Source organism: Austrofundulus limnaeus, unplaced genomic scaffold (assembly GCF_001266775.1).
Source record: "Austrofundulus limnaeus strain Quisiro unplaced genomic scaffold, Austrofundulus_limnaeus-1.0 Scaffold24, whole genome shotgun sequence".
Taxonomy (NCBI): Eukaryota; Metazoa; Chordata; class Actinopteri; order Cyprinodontiformes; family Rivulidae; genus Austrofundulus; species Austrofundulus limnaeus.
In genome coordinates this window covers 3,019,199-3,038,138 of record NW_013952426.1, presented here as the reverse complement: position 1 = coordinate 3,038,138, position 18,940 = coordinate 3,019,199, and the positions used below count along the sequence as shown (strand labels likewise).

The 18,940-nt window shown below is 36.0% G+C and overlaps 1 protein-coding gene across 7 annotated transcripts in view; it reads left to right on the top strand.

Moving 5' to 3' along the window:
* Positions 1-18,940, top strand: part of carmil3 (capping protein regulator and myosin 1 linker 3) — a gene marked incomplete in the record, with an annotated part of 154,774 nt that overhangs the window by 61,716 nt on the left and 74,118 nt on the right. For all 7 annotated transcript variants that reach the window (XM_014004474.1, XM_014004476.1, XM_014004475.1 and 4 more), the window contains 4 exon segments: positions 917-1,005; positions 5,271-5,365; positions 9,014-9,100; positions 17,820-17,929. In XM_014004474.1, coding sequence (XP_013859928.1) covers positions 917-1,005; positions 5,271-5,365; positions 9,014-9,100; positions 17,820-17,929 — 381 coding nt within the window.

Sequence of the window (18,940 nt, the reverse complement as noted above, 5' to 3'; positions counted from 1 at the left end):
ATAACTGACTGTGTAAAAAATTGAAATATGCAAATGGGACTTACATAATAACCCCCAGTGCACAACTCTTTGAATTGCTTTAATAAATTTAAAAAATAGTATTTCTTTAAGGAAATCATTAGATCTTTTGCTAACAAATAAACAGCTGGACACTGACTTTTAATGCTGTCATGTTTAACAAAGCTTTTGACCATTCTGTTTGACTGTGTTGGAGAGAAGTCATCTGCAGCCACAAAATTACAGCCTAATATCTGTGAAATCGACTGACTCATAGCCATTTTTTATGTTCGCTATGGTTGATTTACTGTGGCGGCCATTCTAAATAAGGTTTATTCCAAAACTTAATCAGTTGTAGATGTACAACAGTGATTACTTTCTGGGAGTTTCATTACAGTCTGTCAAGTGGTTCATGAGATATTGGCTAATGGACACACAGACAATTGAACACACAGATACAAGCAATTAAAAAAATCGCCTGCCTTTCATAGTGGCAGGCAATAAACAGCACTGACACTTGTATAATGAATAATCCAGATAATATTACAGTCATAAAACAAATAACTATTTTTATTACTAATTAATCTCTCAAGTAACTCAAAATAATAAACAGACACTTGGCCTTGGCTTGTTTGAAGATTTCCCACTGTTAATTTTCATAACAGCAATAATAGCTAACTCTATTAACTTTGAGCTTTTGTGGACTAAAATCAATTTGCAGAAGACACAGTGGGATTTTTTGTTAACATTTTTTCCCCTAATTCTTATTAGACAAGATTTTACGGTTTAATTGAAAGTACAGTTCAGAGATGAATGGCTAATGAAAATAACAGCATACCTAACATTTTATTTTCAGTTTCTCTTCCCTGAAAACCTGCAGTCACAGGTGTGTGTGTGTGTGCGTTGTGTTTCCCATCAGGGGTCGGAGGTGGTGGACCAGGTTCTGCACACAATCAGCAAGTCCAACAGTCTGGAGGAGCTCACACTGGAGAATGCAGCGCTGAAACCGTAGGTTCCGCTCTCTCCTCAAAATGAATTTCCTCTCCTCACATCTTCCTTTCTGAAAGCCTCTCCTTCTTTGTCCTTTTTACTCAAGTCTTTTCTTGCCTCTTTTATTTTTTGTGTGTCTCATCATTTCCACTCGTGTCTCACCTTTTCACAGCTCACCTCGTGTCTCAATATCCCCTCCCCCTCCCGCTCCCTTCTTCTGCCGTCTTGACCTTTCCGATTCACTCCTCCCTTTTTGTCCCTTCATCTCTCACCTCCCTTAAGCCCCCACTCTTTCATCCAATAAAGGCCCAATAAAGCCTCCCTCTTCTCTGTCGATGGCAGAGTCAGTGTTTATCCTCTGACACATTAGGAAAAATCTGGATTATACCTGGCGAGTTGTTTCACCTTGAATAGATGGCTGATTAACATTTAACAGAGCATTTCTCTTTAGCTTTAATTAAGATTAATTTGCTGCCTCAAGGAGAGATAATTTACTGCCTTGAAGTTTTTATATTTTCCCGACAGTGAATCACTTCTAATAGAAAAGGTTTTTTTTTGTTTTTTTTTGTCAGATGCTTTGCAGTAGCAGTGCAAAGTCCTTTACCTCCAAAATAAAAGCGTGCATGCAGAATACAACACTGTTTTTTTTATGAAATCTGATTGTTTCAAAAGGTATTTTTCATGTGAAGTCCGTGTGATGTGATAACTTTGTCACCAAGCCAACCAGAAATCTGGCAACGTGACACCTTCCCATTGTGTCTGCTTTAGGGGAAAACAACAATTAAAAGAAACTAACAGTGTGGAACAGATCCTTTGAATTCTAGTTTTGTTTTGCAAATGACCAAAGTCTCTTTCTTTGTTTGTGATGACTAACCACACACATGGTGCAGGACACCAGATGCTATGTCCGAATGCTGTTTGTGTAACAAATAAAACCATGTGAAAGATGCGTTATAATTTTCATGACATTTTCGGTTTCTTTAAGTCTCTTCATATAAAAACACATCTTGATCAACAGGGAACTAATAGTTTCAGTAAGGCCATATTKACCCAATAAATGCAACTGAACAGGCCCACGTTGAATTATAATGCTGATGTTTTTCTATTTCAGTCGCACACTTTTAGGACTTTTTCATCTCCTCAAGCACAGCGATAAGCAAATATCCAACATACTACTATCTGTGAATCAATAGATAAGAAAAAAATATTTAGAGAGCAACAACAATTTTCTTTTTTAAGCTTCTTTCATCTCGCTTTACCAGAACAAACACTGATCTAACAAATTAAACAGATAAAACTTTAGAGCATAGATCAAAACTTAAGATGTACGTGTYTAAGATGACAGATTTTATGGAAGCGTAGTCACATGACATCAAATTGTTGTTGAGCTGTGTCTCGTTATAACAAGGCAGTTACATTGAAAAGATATAAAAAACAATCTTTTTATAATTTGTTTAGCCCATGTGTCAAACTCAAAGCTCATGGGCCAAATCTGACCCTTATAAACATTTAATCATGGCCCAAAACGTAATATTTTAAATGTAGAAGAGCTTTATTGTTTCTTTGTGTGTGTGTGTGTGTGTGTGTGTGTGTTTAATGCAGTCCTCTTATGACATTAGGCAACACTTTATCTTTTTTGGATTTTATTTGTTTTAAAGTCTAGTATTTAGACTATTAGTGAGAAACAATAAATAAAGTTGGTAGCAGAGTGTAAAACAAAATCATTTATATTATATTATTATTATATTTATATTTGTGTAAGGATAAGTTGTTATAAGCCTTGTTAAACCAATATCTTTTTCAATAAATATTGACAGAGAAGTTTTAAATTTTGACCCCCTTGTGTGAGTTTCACACACCTGTGTTACAATTTTAAAGTAGRATATCACATTCATGCACAGTTGATTGCCTTGATGGAATAAAATGTGAAAATATGGAAAATATTTAGACTATTTTAATTTTAAGATTTATCTATAAATGCTGGCTGTCAGTTTATTTCAGGTTGTGTTATTCTTTTATGAGGATACACAGTTCATATTGTGACAAGGGGTTTTGTATAAAGGTTCTCAACAGTTATCATTTGACATGTTATGTTAGCTTTAGAGAAGCAGGAGCAGCAGCTAAACTGCAGCAAGAACATAATGATGTTTCTGCTAGGAGCAACACAAAGGTTAATAAAATAGCATTCTCACAAACGTCTGTAAATTTTTACTCTGTACATTAGATTTGAATTGTTTTCTTAACACAGGTTTTCTTTTAGGTTTTCTACCTAATCATATTAGCTGTTAGCTTCTCTGTCCTGTCAAGACCTAATCAATATTTCTCTAAACAAAGGTATTTCAGAGAGCTATTTACAAAAGGGATTATGTTATTTGCTTGTAATATTTCCATTATTCCACACTTAAGGTGCTCAGATATACTGTATCGCTTAAAGTGGCCAGATTGAGATTGTCCAAAGGCCATTTTTGTCCCCTGGACCATATTTTTGCTCACTTCTGGTTTAGTTCACCACTTTTCATTTCTTGGTGTTTTATGTAAACCAGAGTTGTAAAGTAACTAAGTACAAATACTTCTTTACTGTACTTAAGTAGAATTTTTGGGTATCTGTACTTTACATAAGTAATTATTTTTCAGTCTATTTTTACTTCTACTTCATACATTTTCATACACTTATCTGTACTTTCTACTCCCTACATTTTTCTAAAAAGGCAAGAAGTAGAAAGTCGTTACTTTTATTTAAGTTTTCTTTTCATTCCAGCTTGTCATTGTAAAAAGTAAATACTATCCATATAAATTGTGCCTCCTAAATACTGTAGAGTGAATTTAATTGTAGTTGAACGAGAAGTATAAATGTATAAAATTCTGATACCATATTAGTTTGTACACAAATCATGTCACACTCCAGCAGGACATATTCATTAAAATAGAAGGACTGTACCTAAGAAGTATTTGTATTTCATGAATTATATAATTGCATTTTGCTGCAGCCCTCAGATAGATTTTCATTTTGGTGAAAATGTTTGTGCAGCCTTGATATATGTATATAAAGTGAAACAGCTGGACTAGTGCATCCTAAATTTAACATAAATTAATTATTTTATTACAACACAGTCATTTTTGGGGGAGGCCACCTCCTAATAAATGTCATTACAGAAAATCTAACTGCTCATTTTACATCAATACTTTTACTTTTAATACTTAAGTACAAAAAGTATCAGATACTTTAAGACCTTTACTCAAGTAATATGCCTAAAGGAGACTTTAACTTTTGTCAAAGTAAGTTTTTGGTAAGATACTTGTACTTTTACTCAAGTATCACTTTCTGGTGCTTTATACAACACTGATGTAAACTATAAAAAATATTCTACAGTCAGGAAGATTAGTCAACAACAATACAAAATCAGAAACCTTGTTTTTCAACAAACAAATAGTAATACTGTGTATATGTACATATTCATGATAAAACCTTTAAAAGAGGAACAAAAAAAAGCAGACACAAATTACTGTTAAAATGAGAGGGTTTGTGTATTCAGACATGCCTGGAAGGATCCTTTTAGTCACTTGTTGTCTAATTGATTTGTTATGGCACTTGTGAATGAACGATCTGTAGGAAAACGCTGGCAACCTGCAGACATGGACGAGCATTAGTATTCATTTAGAGTTGAGTCCATGGCCAGCAGACAAATTTTTTCTTTTCGTTTTTACTCATGCGATTCTTAAGCTGCTGTATTCAGCGACGAGCTTTGTCTGCTTGCAGTTTGGGTCGGGGAGGGTTTCCTGAAATTCTTACGTTGGCTGGAAATGGGTTCACGGGAGCAATGCTGTGTGCTGTTTGTGTTTACTGATGTGATTGAAACTAGAAATGGGTTTGGCCGTGATTCTTTTCGTGTGGAAAGCAGCACAATCCAGGAATTAGTTGGTAGGGAATGTAGCTGTTTAATCAGGTAACGCAGAATCAAAAATGAAAAGTTAAAACCTTTTATTTTCATGTTCAAAAGAACAACAAACCTTTTAAAATGTGATTGCATCTATCTGTTAACATAACTTTTTTTACTGCACCATTGGTTACAAATGGATTCTAAATAAAATAGTTTTATTTTTAAAATGGTAAAACTTAGGAGTGAAATATGATGAAACAGAGGAGTGAAACATGAGTGAACAGAGGAGTGAAATATGATGAAATCAGGACATCAGCCTTGACAGATTCATTCAGTTTATGATCCCAGTATATACATATACAGTTTTACAGAAAATCCAATTTCTCCTTCTCATGTTCTCTCCAGGGATTTCCCCCAGAAGATGGCGTCTGCTCTGTCAGAGAACCCGGCCTCTGTGATTCACTCTCTCAATCTGGCTCATAACACACTAGACAACCAAGGTACCGACTCTGTGAACTCTCTCTGCCTCCCACTGCCTTCTCTTTCCGGGCATCGCTGATTGTTCTTCTGCTGTTACTTGAGTGTTTCTTTTGTCTGCTTTCAAAGAGTTCAGAATCAATCTCTGTCCTTGCTGCATTTTCATCGCCGTTCCTTTTTTATTTTTATTTTTCTCTCATCTGCTTTTCTTGTTATAAGACTATAAAGGATGTTGGAGGGGGGCGGAGAAAAGGCATTTTTTTAAATCACTTTTTACACCTCTGCCTGTGCACAGAAGCAGCCTAGATAAATTTCATCCTCCTACTACTTTGACAAACAAAGACGAACAGTGGCAGATTGAGGGTTTAGAGCTGTGTTTCTGTAAGCCAGGGTCAGGCTTTGCACACATGCTAGCATCCCTCATTAGCTAATTTCTGCCCTCCTGTCTGGCACTTGTCACTTCTACTTCCCTCATTAGATTCTTTGCACTCACACTAATCACCCCCTGGCGCGTGGATGTGTGTTTATCGGTATTGACAGCGTGCAGACTTTTTATTTTAATTACAGCCACAAAATAGCAGCAGCCGCAAACATGTTTATACAGTCAACTCTCCAAAAATTAAATGAATCATTCAAACAGATGATTTGTATCAAATAAGTTTGTGTGCAAAACTATTTTGAAAAAATGAAGAAAATTTGAATAAAAAAATAAATTACTCATTTGAATCATCAGTCAACAGAGATGCTGTTTGTTCCAAACGACAATGCTAAAAGCAAAAAGGTGAAATATTAATTAAATCTGCCACCTTTTATTCGAGTTTTAGACTAAAATATTTTTATGTTGAGAAACGAAACACTTGAAGCCGCTTTGGTCAAACCTTCAAAATTACATTAAAGGCAAAATGTCACGTTTAGAATATGTGTTGTGAGTCAAAGCTACAACTACACCAGATTTTGGCACAAAAATCTGGTGCAGTCAGTCAAATAGACCTAATTTTTATAATGTTTTACAATAATTTAAATTTTGTAAGTTACTGTAGTTGTGTCACTGCAAAATGTTGCAAAGAAAGAGCCGTAACATCGTCGTGCAGATTTGTGTTTGTGGCGACAGCTTTATTTGACTGATGTGCTCAGAAGCTTTGTATTTTATTCCACATCCTGCACACCTTTATGATTGCACTCAGAGTGAGTACCTCCACTTCCCCTGATGAAATCTCCTACACCTGTTGCCACTGCTCCCTCTTGTGAAGTTCTTGCAACTTTGTGCAGTTCCTTAGCCCGCATCTCCAGCTCTCAAATTCTTGTTGATCTGGAACAAAAGCAGCTTTTCCACAAATTCAGTGATTTGCAGCCGACCCCCGACACACATCCAGTCACTCCTTTTGCTGGGTCTATTTTCTTTATTTTGTCCTCCTCACACTAATGCAGATTGTCCAACATGACCAATCAAATATTCTAAGGAGGTCAAAGAGTCGTACATCTGTCTCATGTTTTTCAAAAAATCTCCTTTTTTTAATTTAGTGGAGGTGGAGTCCTCCATTCTGTTGCCCAAGAACTGTTTTTTCTTGCTCATGCCTGCCACAGTTTTCAGCAAAACACACAGGTGTGCGTGTGCATGTGTGTGTGGCAGCAACACCTGTTGTAATGACAAAACAACACAGTGGGTAGAGAGGCGTGCATCTGGATGTTTGTTTTTGGGAGATCTGAGAACCCTTCATATTAAAAAAAAATGTTCGGACAAATTCGTATTCAGTAGGATAAATGTACACACAACTGAAATAGAAGTACACTAGAATGGCTACCAAATTAAGAGTTGTAGCCACCATGTTGCTAAGTGCTACACATACCACTATGTGTTGTTTACATGGCGAATCCAATCCTTTATGCATGCTGAATTCTGTGTCATTAATCAAAAAATGAACAGAAAGCGTCTCACCTTACTTAAATGAATGTTAAGCATGCATTCATATACATATATGTGTGTATTGTGACAACAGGATGTAATGGTTGTCCTACTACCAGTTTTTCTCAAACCGATTACCTTGGGTTTGGGTGCTTACCGATACCGGGTACTTAATGAGTTAGAATTTAAGCATTACACAATGACTTTAAAGAGATTTCTTTTATTGAGAACAAGGTGGCTCTCCTTCCTTATAGGGCTATATTAGGGCCATTTTGCAGATGAAAACAAAAAATGGAGTAAATCTCCGCCAAAAATTTTCAAGAAAAAAAAACAAGGAAATTCTATGAGCTTCAAAAGTCACGAATTTGTGAGAACAAACTGAAATTTCCATGATTAAAGACAGAAATGTTTAATATTTGAAAAAATAATTTCTGACATTGTGAAGTCATAAATTTACAAGAAAAAAACTTGTAGACTTATGAAAAGAAAAAAATTGGTTTTCACAAATGACTAAAGAACACTTCCACCTACTGTAGTTTGAGCATTTTTAATCTACTGTAAGGTAGTTTAAAAACTAAATCACGTAAAACAGAAACTTCAAATCTGAACTCTACACTAATTGTAGAATATTTAAAACCAAGTGTGTGATTGGTGAAACATACATTTGATTTGTGAAGCTTCAGTATAGGTCGATTGCTGCACTTTTTATGAACAAATTGAGCATAGCCAGAATTTAAAAAGGTCACAATCCTAAAAATGTATGATCTAATTACCAACTGTGTGCTTTGAAATGCAGGTTCCAAAATTATTCCAAGTTGGCTAAACGTTGTGCTCCCTGGCTGAGATTAGGTTTCATTGCCTCAGATGTAGTTTGTTGCATGTGTGTGGCATGTAGCACCTACCAAGATGGTGGCATAAACTTTGACCTCAGTAGCACAGACTGCTGAGATGGCTGTCCCTATGCGTTGTTTTTCAGTAGTACACACATTATTAAAAGACGGATGGTTCAGTTCAGGTTTGTTTGAGACAGAACAATAAATCACAAGATTTTTTGCTAATTTGCTACCTTTAATTTATTTAGACTTTTAAGAAGACTTATTATCTAAAATTGCTATTGCAGGGAGTTAAAGGAACCAGGAAAAACATATTGTAATCCTTTTTTTAAGCAGACATTTCTTTGATTATCTTCATGGCTTCAGTCTGTTTTACAGGATGCTGAACTGAAGCTTTGAGTTGCATAATTTGCTTTGGCATATGGTCCCTGTCTGGCTTTGTCAGGTCCATCTGTGTATGTGGGAGACTGTAGAACATTTTTTATGAGTCTTTTGCAATTATTACTATTTTTGTACTTGAAGTAAAAGCTTAGTAAAGCTATGTATATATATATATATATATATATATATATATATATATATATATATATATATATATATACTGTATATATTTGTATGTATATATATAAATGTATACATATATGTACATGTATATATATATACAGTATATATATATATATATATACTGTATATATATACTGTATATATTTGTATTGAATGACTTTTCAACCACATTTTTCTTTTTTGCTCTCTGCCATTTATTTATTTATTTAACAAAATTGAATCCACTGCTGTTTTTCAAAACCCATTAAGATTTCCTTATGTTTTGCTTTTTTTTATACTGATTTGTGTGTTTATGTTTAGTCATCCTTTCAGAACTTGTGCTCAGAGTCTCTCATTGTTTCGTCGTGTTTTTGTGTGTGTGTGTGTTTCAGGAGTTGCCAATCTGATACAACAGATCTGTCGCCTCAACAAGGGCCTGCGCCTCCTGAACCTCTCCAAAACCTCCCTCTCCTCAAAAGGTAGGCATGCTCCTTTAAATATAAGTGACTCCTAGTGGCTGACCTTCTTCTGTCGGTCACAACCACAGAAAGTAAACTCTTCAGTTTGAGCCCATGCTGTCCAACTGTCCCACATGCAGCTGCTTTTGGATTTACTCCCTCTGATAAACAGAGCAGTGAATGTGCTGGATTATCCATCTATATATAATAATCAGGCCAGAATCAGAATCATTTTTTCCACGCTAATACTTATATGAGATTTTAGCCAGTGTCCCAGTTGTTTTTATCTGAGATAACAAAATCACCCATGAATATGACTGCTGTTTATTGAGGATTATTTTTGTACAGATGAAAATCCTACAAATGGATATTTTGTTTTTTTATTTTAAATTTATTAAAGCCTTTTATTATATGTTTTTGGCATTTTTATTTTGAATAAACTGACATTATTTTTGTTGCTGTAATTGCCTGTGAAGTCCTGCAGGTAACATACAACTTTGTATCTGTCAACAGCATTCTGGGTTTTTAATATTTAATTGTAAAAGTCAGATTTGCTTTTTAAGTTTGTTCCAGTTCAACCATTCACAGCCTGCTTAAAGGGAAAATATCATGTAAAATCACCTTTTTTGAGCTTTATATCATGTCATAATGTTATCATTCCTGCATGTTTGAGAAACCCTACTGTCCTGAGGCAGTCATTCAGGAGAACAAAACTAGCTGGTTGGCCCTAGAACTGCCTTTTAGGTGCAGCTCCTCCTCTGGGCCGTGTCTCCCCCTGAGCTTCCACATCACAGAGCACACCTCCCCCGCGACTCCTGCAGGCTATCAGCAGCAACAACTAGCAAACAGCTGGTGAAACGCTCGTAATACTAACTACTTCTCAGTCCTGTCCTTTTCTGATTAAAAAATGCCTTTGAGGAAATGGATTTTCAAATGCCAAGGATGACACGGTTCTTAAGAAATGTTTTGATTTCATTTACGGAAGTAAGCCTCAGACGAAAAATAAGTATGTATTTATATTTTTGTGCTAGCCACTTTACAGATGATAGCTTTATGAACAAAAGGTAATTTAACAGTGGACTAATAATAAGATTATCACTAAAATAAAAATAACTCACATTGTTTTGTTTGGTGGTTTGGTATATCTGTGATTTACGGTTAGCATTCATAACTTGTATTATGATCTGTGCTCTTTAGCTGGCTTACACCACATTTTAGTAAAAAATAAATTAGCTTAACATTAATGTGCGTGTGTGTGTGTGTGTGTGTGTGTGTGTGTATCTGCAAGCTGAGACGTCGTCTCTCTACTCGCTGCGGTTCTTCAAAAAATGTACTTTCCCGTCCAAAAGTACGTTTCAGTTTTATCCTGAGCTGACATTGTCCAAAACCAATATTGTTTAATGTTGCTGCTTTTTATTATTATTATTATTAAAACAAAATAGGCTACAATGCTACAGGTTGTAAGCTGTAGTGATGCAAAAATGGATGTGATGTAATCGGTAGGAGGTTCTTAAAGAGACAGAAGTGATGTGAAGTCAAATAAATTTTTGATTTACACATATAAACAGCCTTTTCATAACAACTGAAGTTGGCATAGTTACTTTTTTATGGTATAGAAATGAACACTATGCCTGAGAAACACATGGTCTTAGCCCTTTAACAATAAATATAATAAAGGATATAAGTCTGAGACACAAATTACCCCTTTTCATGATCAACTTGAATTAATATAAAAAGCTTCCCATCACTTGATGTAAATAACCACATATCTAAAATTGCCATGAACATTTTCTTACACAACCTGGGCATATTTAAAAATAATTTAAAAAGATAGATAATTATTTTGCGGAATTATTTTCATAAATATTTTTACACATCACAGCATCTCCTGTCCTAGGACGTTTAAAGGACCAGTTCATGCAAATTAAAGTTAAATGGAAAAAGGAAATTATTCATGTGTTGTCTGTATATTCAAATTTATTTATACTGTTATGTATTATTCATGGTATTTTAAAAGTTGAGAGAAAATGTATTTGAAGCAATGCAGATAGGAATTTGTCAGCTAAAAGAATACTTTATCTTCTTTATCTTGCATTATTGAAAGATTATATCAGAGAAATCACATACTCTGCGTTTGATTATGTTATTTTATTTTAGGTGCAGCATATTTAAAGGACAAAATAAATTGAATGACGTAACTAGACAATAATCTGAAGTTATGACAACAAAGTCCATTTTGAGTAGGAAAGGGTTCAACATGTATCCATCATCACTTTTACCTGCTGCTTTCTTTCTTGGTCGTGGGGGGTCCTGGACAGGTTGCAAGTCCATCACTGGGACACACATAGCAGACAAACAACAAGGTCAAACCAAATGGGTAAAAACAATTGTAAATGAGTAACAGTTGCTCTGTGGTTGAAAGGAATAAATATTCGCTAAAAGATGAAAAAATGACAAAACTTGACCAACTGACAAACTAAGTAAATCAAAGTGACACATCTGAACACTGGACTGATTATCACCCACCATCATAAAAAGTGAGAGATCATGTAGTTGCCTGTGTTTGTGTTTATTTGTTTGTCTGCCATCTGCCAGCAAAATATCTCAGGACCCACTGTTTCTCAGAAAGTAATCATTGGATGAACATCTACAACTGACAGAGTTTTGAAGCCAACCTGGTTCAAGATGCAACCACGGTTGATCAACCAATTCAAAAACAGCAAAAGCTCAGTCATTTTTGAAAACAACAATTATACATTATGTGCTAACAGATCTCACAAAAGCATTGTTTAAATTGTTGACATGCAAGGTGGTGGGTGACATTTTTTTCATTATTGATGCAGTTAGTAGAGTTGACAATGTATATTTATATTGTTTTTTTTACTTTTTGAATTGTAATAGTATTTTTTTTTCTTTTTTTAAAATCCTACAATGTGGGGACAATTTTCTCAAAGTAAAGAAGCCTCGTGGGGACCGAAGTGAATCATGGGGACCAATGCCAGGTCCCCACGGGTCCAAATGCAAATTACGCGTGTGGGGTTTAGGACCACGGTTTAGGTTAGTTTAAGGGTCAGGGAAGTTCCTGTGAGGTTAATTTCAGGGGTCAGGGTTAGGCTATAAAGTCTACAAAAATGAATAGAATTCAGGTCCCCATGGGGTTCAAGAACAAACGTGTGTGTGTGTGTGTGTGTGTGTGTGTGTGTGTGTGTGTGTGTGTGTGTGTGTGNGTGTGTGTGTGTGTGTGTGTGTGTGTGTGTGTGTGAAATGCTCAGACATAAAAACATAAAATATATTTTTTTAACGCACACCAAAAATACTCTCATCTTATGTAATTTCTGATTTTAGTTTTTGCTGTGTGACGAGAAAACCTACTCAACCTTTTTTAAATTCACTATATGATGCAACTTTCAAAGATTTTGTGTTCAAATCAATGAAGTCCTGCAATGTTGAAAGATTTCAGTTTGTTTTGAAATTGAGTTGTCCAGCTGTTTTCATTGAATAGAATATTGGAGAGAACCTGACTCAAATCTGAATTAGGCTTGTACAAACCTGTCATTTCATCTGATTCTTGTGTATTTTCTGTCAGGCAGTTCATCATCAGAGAAAACTGATTGACAACTCGCAGTCATACTCTGAGTCCTGAAGAGCTTCAAAACAGCTGAGGCCAAATTTAAAAAGAAAAAGAGATGTATTCACAAGCAGTCACAGAAAACAGAAGCATTTCAGGCCTTAAAACTAAACAAATGTGTTAAAAATATTGTTGAAGGTGCACCAAGATTAACAAACCATGTGACAGTGTGGGTGAAGAGTGAACTCTGGAAAACCCTGTTCTAATATCACAGTGGATGAACTCTGGTTCACTCCTTTTATCTCACTATGTTGTGTTTTTTTCTTTTACTTTTTAATTAAACAAGGAACTTAAAGACTGACAGCTGGGAAATCTTTTTGATCGGTCATAATTCAAGTCTCATGTGGTTTAGAGACAGTCTTTCATTCTGAATTTCTCTCCCTAAAGTAGTTACAATGTAAACTTGGCACAAACAGTAAGGAAAGTAGTGTTTGGTAGATGATTTCTTTGTTGTAACAATGCTTCTTGGCAATAAATCTTATGCTGTTGGAAAGCCTGTTAATTTCCACTTTAAATGGTGCCACATTTGGAAGAAACGCACATTTGTGGGATGAGCAGTAGAGCTGAGTATGTGGGTTGTGCACATGAACAAAAAAAAAGCCAAATCTTCTCTGCCAAACATCTTTCTTTGCTGATGATATTGAGGCTTGTTTTGAGCTTCTTGTGCCCCCAGGTGAGGTGCCTGATTGACAATCCTATATCTCCACAGTCAGGGACCAAACTCTATCCTCCAAGATAACAACGCTCACCCCTACAGAGTGTGATTGAGACTATGTCCAGAATTTGGTTGTGGATTTTCATTGTAGTGTTCCACATTCCAACCCCTGACTTGCTGCAGTGGTGTGTCTGTGAATGAACATTTTTTTATACCCGAACATGGGAGCTGTGACGTAAGCATGTACCGTTTTAAGCAATTGGAAAATTGAACTGCACTAGCCACTGTTCAACCCATAGAGGGCAACACAACGATGGTTTTTGAACAAACTGTTGCAGAATTAAACAAATTTACACAAAAATGTTAAAATTAGCACAGAATTATAAAGATAATACCAGTGGTGGGCACCAGCCCGCTGATGCGCAAATCCGCTAATTGCGGACTTAAATATTTAGTTAGCACTTTAGCGGTCTTACTAATTTTTATATTTCATAAGTGGATTTGCGCTTTCTAAAATTAAAATGCAGTAGCCTACTGCTAATAACTAATTATTTACCAGTCATCATTATCTTGAACAGCTGAAGGTATGGTTGTCAATGAATCACAACACACATGATCTATCCAACAGCACCCCTCCCAGATAAACACACTTATTGGAAAGGTATACATCCTTGCTGACTGTTGCTTTCGGTCAAGGTTCTCATTTCCCACAATGCTTTGTGTCTGCTTATATAGCAGGAAGGCAATAGCAAAAACAGTAGTTTGTAATCCGTACTAAAATTTTGTATGTGTTGATTTATTTTACTTTACAATCGGAGCTCATTTTTTAAAAAAAATAAAGCTTAAACGCTGGAGCTCAATACTTGATATAATTGGTTGAAGCAAATCAGCCAACAGTGTTAGAGACTCAGAAATGGTCTAAAGATGTTATGCTGGTGAAGACTGACATCTAGTGATCAACTGGAGCAACTACATGGCAAACTTTAAAATCCAAGCTCTTATTTTGAAGGGAAGATAGTTTCCTGTACTCCGTACTTTCGTTTCCCGTCACAAATCAAATCCGTCATGTACCCAGAATGCATCGCTTCAGTTTTCCAATAAACAGTTTTAAAATTACTTTATTGATGCTTTTTTTGAATGAAAAATCTACAACAAACAAAAGAAAAAGACAAAGAAGCAGACGAACTAGCAATCCTCAACAACTTTTTCATTTTTACACCAGAAGCTAAAGGTCTGTTTCAGGATATCATATCCCCAGCAATCGGCGGTTGTAGAAATGTTGTAAAAGAGTTCATACACCGCTAATTGGCAGTGTTGTGCATATATTGTACATGAATTGTTGCCAGCCAGTATGTCTCAAATTGAACTTGCACTATAAAATTAACTTCTTCTAATTTTTCTATGGCATAAGTGCTTTTGAAGTTGCAGACCTAAATATTATCATAAGTGCTCTAGAAATTGCAGAGCTAATTTTTGGATTAGCGCTGTCCACCACTGGGTAATACCCTTTAGGCACAATTAAAACAGTTTTTCTGTGAAAATAAAATTGATTTTGGGTTTAGTTAGTTATGAAATGGATAATTTTCTAAATTTTCAATATTCTTCAAACTTCCATCATCCAGTCCACCAAACAAGTCAATGGCACTGCTAAAACTAATTTTAAAAATAATTTCAGAAAACTATATTTTGGCATTTGCTTTGATTTGCATTTTAAAAAGCCAAAGGAGATGAGAATATTTTTACAGATTCGTCACTATTTCCCATTGTATTTGTCTGATTCAACTGCTTGTGGCGTTAACTGTGTTTGGTTATTTATAAACTGCCTTTATAAGCTTTTCACCAAGAGTTTGGGGTTTCTGTGGATACCAAACATGTCCATGTTTAAATGACAGATCCTAAAATTACAGGATGTAAAATAAATAGAAAATGCAGTTTTGCCCCTTGTACCTTGGGGCTTAAGAGGTTAATGTGTTTATGACCCTTTGGCTAAGCTAACCTAGAGCAGGAAGTGGATCAATTCTTCATATACCAGAAGTTCAAGGAAGAAGACTGCATAAAACCCCATAAGACAGGATGTCCAAAGGGCAACTAATGGGAAAAGTACAGAAAAAAAATCAATTCGGTTGCTTTTGGGAAAGTTCTAAAGAATGGTTCAGAGAAGCAACACCTCTGAACACCATCTGTACTGTGCATTCAATGTGTGTTCCTTCTTACAAGAATAAAAGTTACCTCATTTAAAATTGGCCGAATCCTTGAATTCATAAAAAAAGACCTTAACGTGTATTGGGTTTCCACCAAATGTACAGTTGTACATTTGGATCAAAATTCTTCACTGATGTCTTGAACTGTTTCAGAAAGCATTCATTTTCTCTAAAGTCATCTTTGCACATGAAGCATGTTGTTAATGGAGAAAATCATATTTTTTTTAATCTGGTAGCTTTTCTGAACAAATCATACATGCTCAGTCAGGGTTTTGCTTTTCGTTTTCAAACTGCTCAGTCATAAACCACAGAAAGTAAAATGTTGTCTAAGTCTTGTAGAGTCTGAGACGAAGCTCTCAAGTTTTGCTTTTGCAAACTTGCTGAGCAAATAACAATAACTTTGATCCTAGCGTTGGCATGGATGTTAAGATTCTAGGATGTTTCCCACCGAAGAGTTTTTCCTCTGTTTTGAAATTTTGGACTTTAAATTGTTTCAAAACGTTGCTGTATCAGTTCCCAGATAGATGGGCAGCAGCAATAGTTTCTTTTGTGCCTTTTGTTCTTGGCACGCTCATGATGTTCATCAGTTCAGGCCAACAAAACTTCTTAAGAAATGTTCAAAATTACTGATAATCAAGTGCTTTTCAGAAAACTTTTAGTAGTTGCAAGTTATTCCTTTCTTTCTTGTGAACGGGTTGGGGTGAAAGAGTTGATGAACCCAGGAAACAGGCAAAACTTGGTGGATTCGAAATAAACAAGAACTCTTTGTTAACAAAAACGCTGACAGGGCAGCGATTTCTCACTCAAAGGGAAACTATGAATTCAGAGGCATGAAGCACACGGCTGGGGAAGACGGCACAACGCACCAACAAACACTGAGGACACGAGACGGAATATAAAGACAAACTAATGAGGTGTAAACGAAAGAACACCTGGAGGAGACATGAGGAGCTGGAGAGCGAGGGCGAGGCTGAGGCAGGGACTGACAAGTGAAGCCGAATGGAAAAAAAAGCAGGGATTCACAGAGAAAACACTGAGAATAAATAAACTACTAACCAAGTACTCAGATAGACACACACTGTGACAAGATGGGATTGATTTTACATTTTTGCACATTTTTGTGCATAAAACTGTATTTTTAACTTGTTTACTCTGAGAACATGTTGAATCTGACTTCAGAGCTACAGTATAACKTTCATCACACACACCTTGTTATTCAGAGAGTGTATGTTACAGATGGGGTGGGGGAGGGGATTTGGAAAGCCCGTGGGTTGACGCGGTGATTCAGCTGGTTCTGATGCGGCCGACCTTGACGGGTGTGCGTTGGGATGACTTTGCAGCGGCTGACCACTTTTTGTTAAATATTTATAGATCTCTCACCTCCTCTTCCTTCTGTCTCCTAACAATGAAACACCTACACGTGCGCCAACACGCGCTCTCACACGATCTTTCTATAAACGGACATGCTCGGGTCATCTTGATAGCCTTCAACAGTCGCAACTCGTGGCAGAATCAAGCAGCTAATAGATGAAAAAGGGTGGATTAGGCATTCTGTCCCCTCTTCTTTCTAATTTCCCCTCTTAATCGCTACAAATTAAGGGATTAAAAGCTTAAATCTTTGCCTGCGTTCGAACAACACATACAGTAGCTGCCTCTTCCACATAACGCACTTCAAAACAGCCGAACAGATCCCTCCTCCTCCACCTGCTGCTGAGGATCCCTGTTGAATCAGAGACTAACCAGGACACAGACTGATAGATTCTGCTGTATGTTGCCACAGCCAGAGATCTCTTCGACGCCATTTATATTTGATCCTGCACTTGCCGTGGTATGCTTTGTTTTTGCATCAGAGTTGCARCAGGAGAAATTTAATGAAGGGGGGCCTCCGTTGAGCCCGTGGGTTGTAATAGTGCACTGATCTGATTTGGGGGAAGCATCTTTGTTTGGGTTGCAGGGTGCACTTGGAAACTACAGGGTGATAATGATTTCTTTTTTTTCTTACTTTTTTTTTCTGAGGTAGCTTTAGATGTGAGTAAGCCAACTGAGCTCATATGGGTCTATTTAATTTCACATTTCTCGCAAAGTTTGCTTCATGCCTTCTGTTTTTATGTTTATCTTCTGTGGTTGCTGGGGAGTTAGGATTTGGTCCACTAAAATAAAGTCATCCTCAGATGAATGAAAAGCTCAATGATGCATTTCTTCTCTTTTTTTTTACTCCTCGTTTACCACCTGTTTATGTTTCTCTCTCCCTGTTAGGTGTTGTCTCTCTGTCCCAGGCTCTGTGTTCATGTGACGACTACTCTAACTCTCTGCTACATCTGGACCTGAGCAAAAACCCCGGGGTTCTGTCTGGAGAGGACGCCACGGTGAGTGACCTTTCATACATTTGATTGAACTTTTTTTTTGTCTGCAAGATATATAAAAAATTAAAAAATTCTGAGAACTAGCATGAATGAAAAACATGACTGAAATGAAAGTGCTAAATATTTTTGGATTAAACTGAGAAGAATAAGATGTCAAAATACTCTCTCCACACYAGCTGGTTTCCTCTAAACCAGGAACAGTTAAACACGGGGGCTAAAACTCAAAACATGGTACAAGTCAAGGGCCAATTTCTGTAAAAATGCCATAACAAATTAATATTATAGAAATACAAATTATCTTTTGCAAATTATGTTTTAAGCAGCATTTAGAGCTGAACAAATAAAAAATACATTTAGAAAGAAACATTAGCATTCATTTCATTTGCCTTGCTTTGAATCAACAACTTTTTCATTTCTTATATCTTAGAGACACTGTACATTTCATTGCAATGCAGCGAATTAGGTAAAAAAATCCAATTATTTGACTTTAAAATGAGAAGACAAAACAGAAAAATATAGTTAAAGTCGACTGTTTCACATTAAAATCAAATATTACTAAAACATTCAAACYTGATTTTCATTGCTTGAAAGTTGGCCAGCTGTCATGAGAGGAAGGCACTAAATACAGTGGGAAAAAAAGGAAACCATACAACTATTTCACATTTAAACATTTTTATTACCTTTGAGGGCTGGACAAAATGTTAACGAGGGTCAGATTTGGCCCGCGGGCCTTTGATTTGACACAYRTGCTCTAAMGTTGCACAAATACAAAAATTGCATAATGTTCAATGTACATTGTGTGCAGATTTCACAGTAATTTAACATCCTCAGCCCCAGTCTTTTTCTGTTTCTGCTCAAAATATCTAAAATACTGTATATTTGAGTGTATCTCAGCATTTACAAACTCTACTTAAATAAACTTGGTATCAAAATAAATCCACACTTGGGACATTTCATCAGAGGTGTAAGCATCACAGCAGCTTGTTTTAGAAATAGTGATGATATATATATATA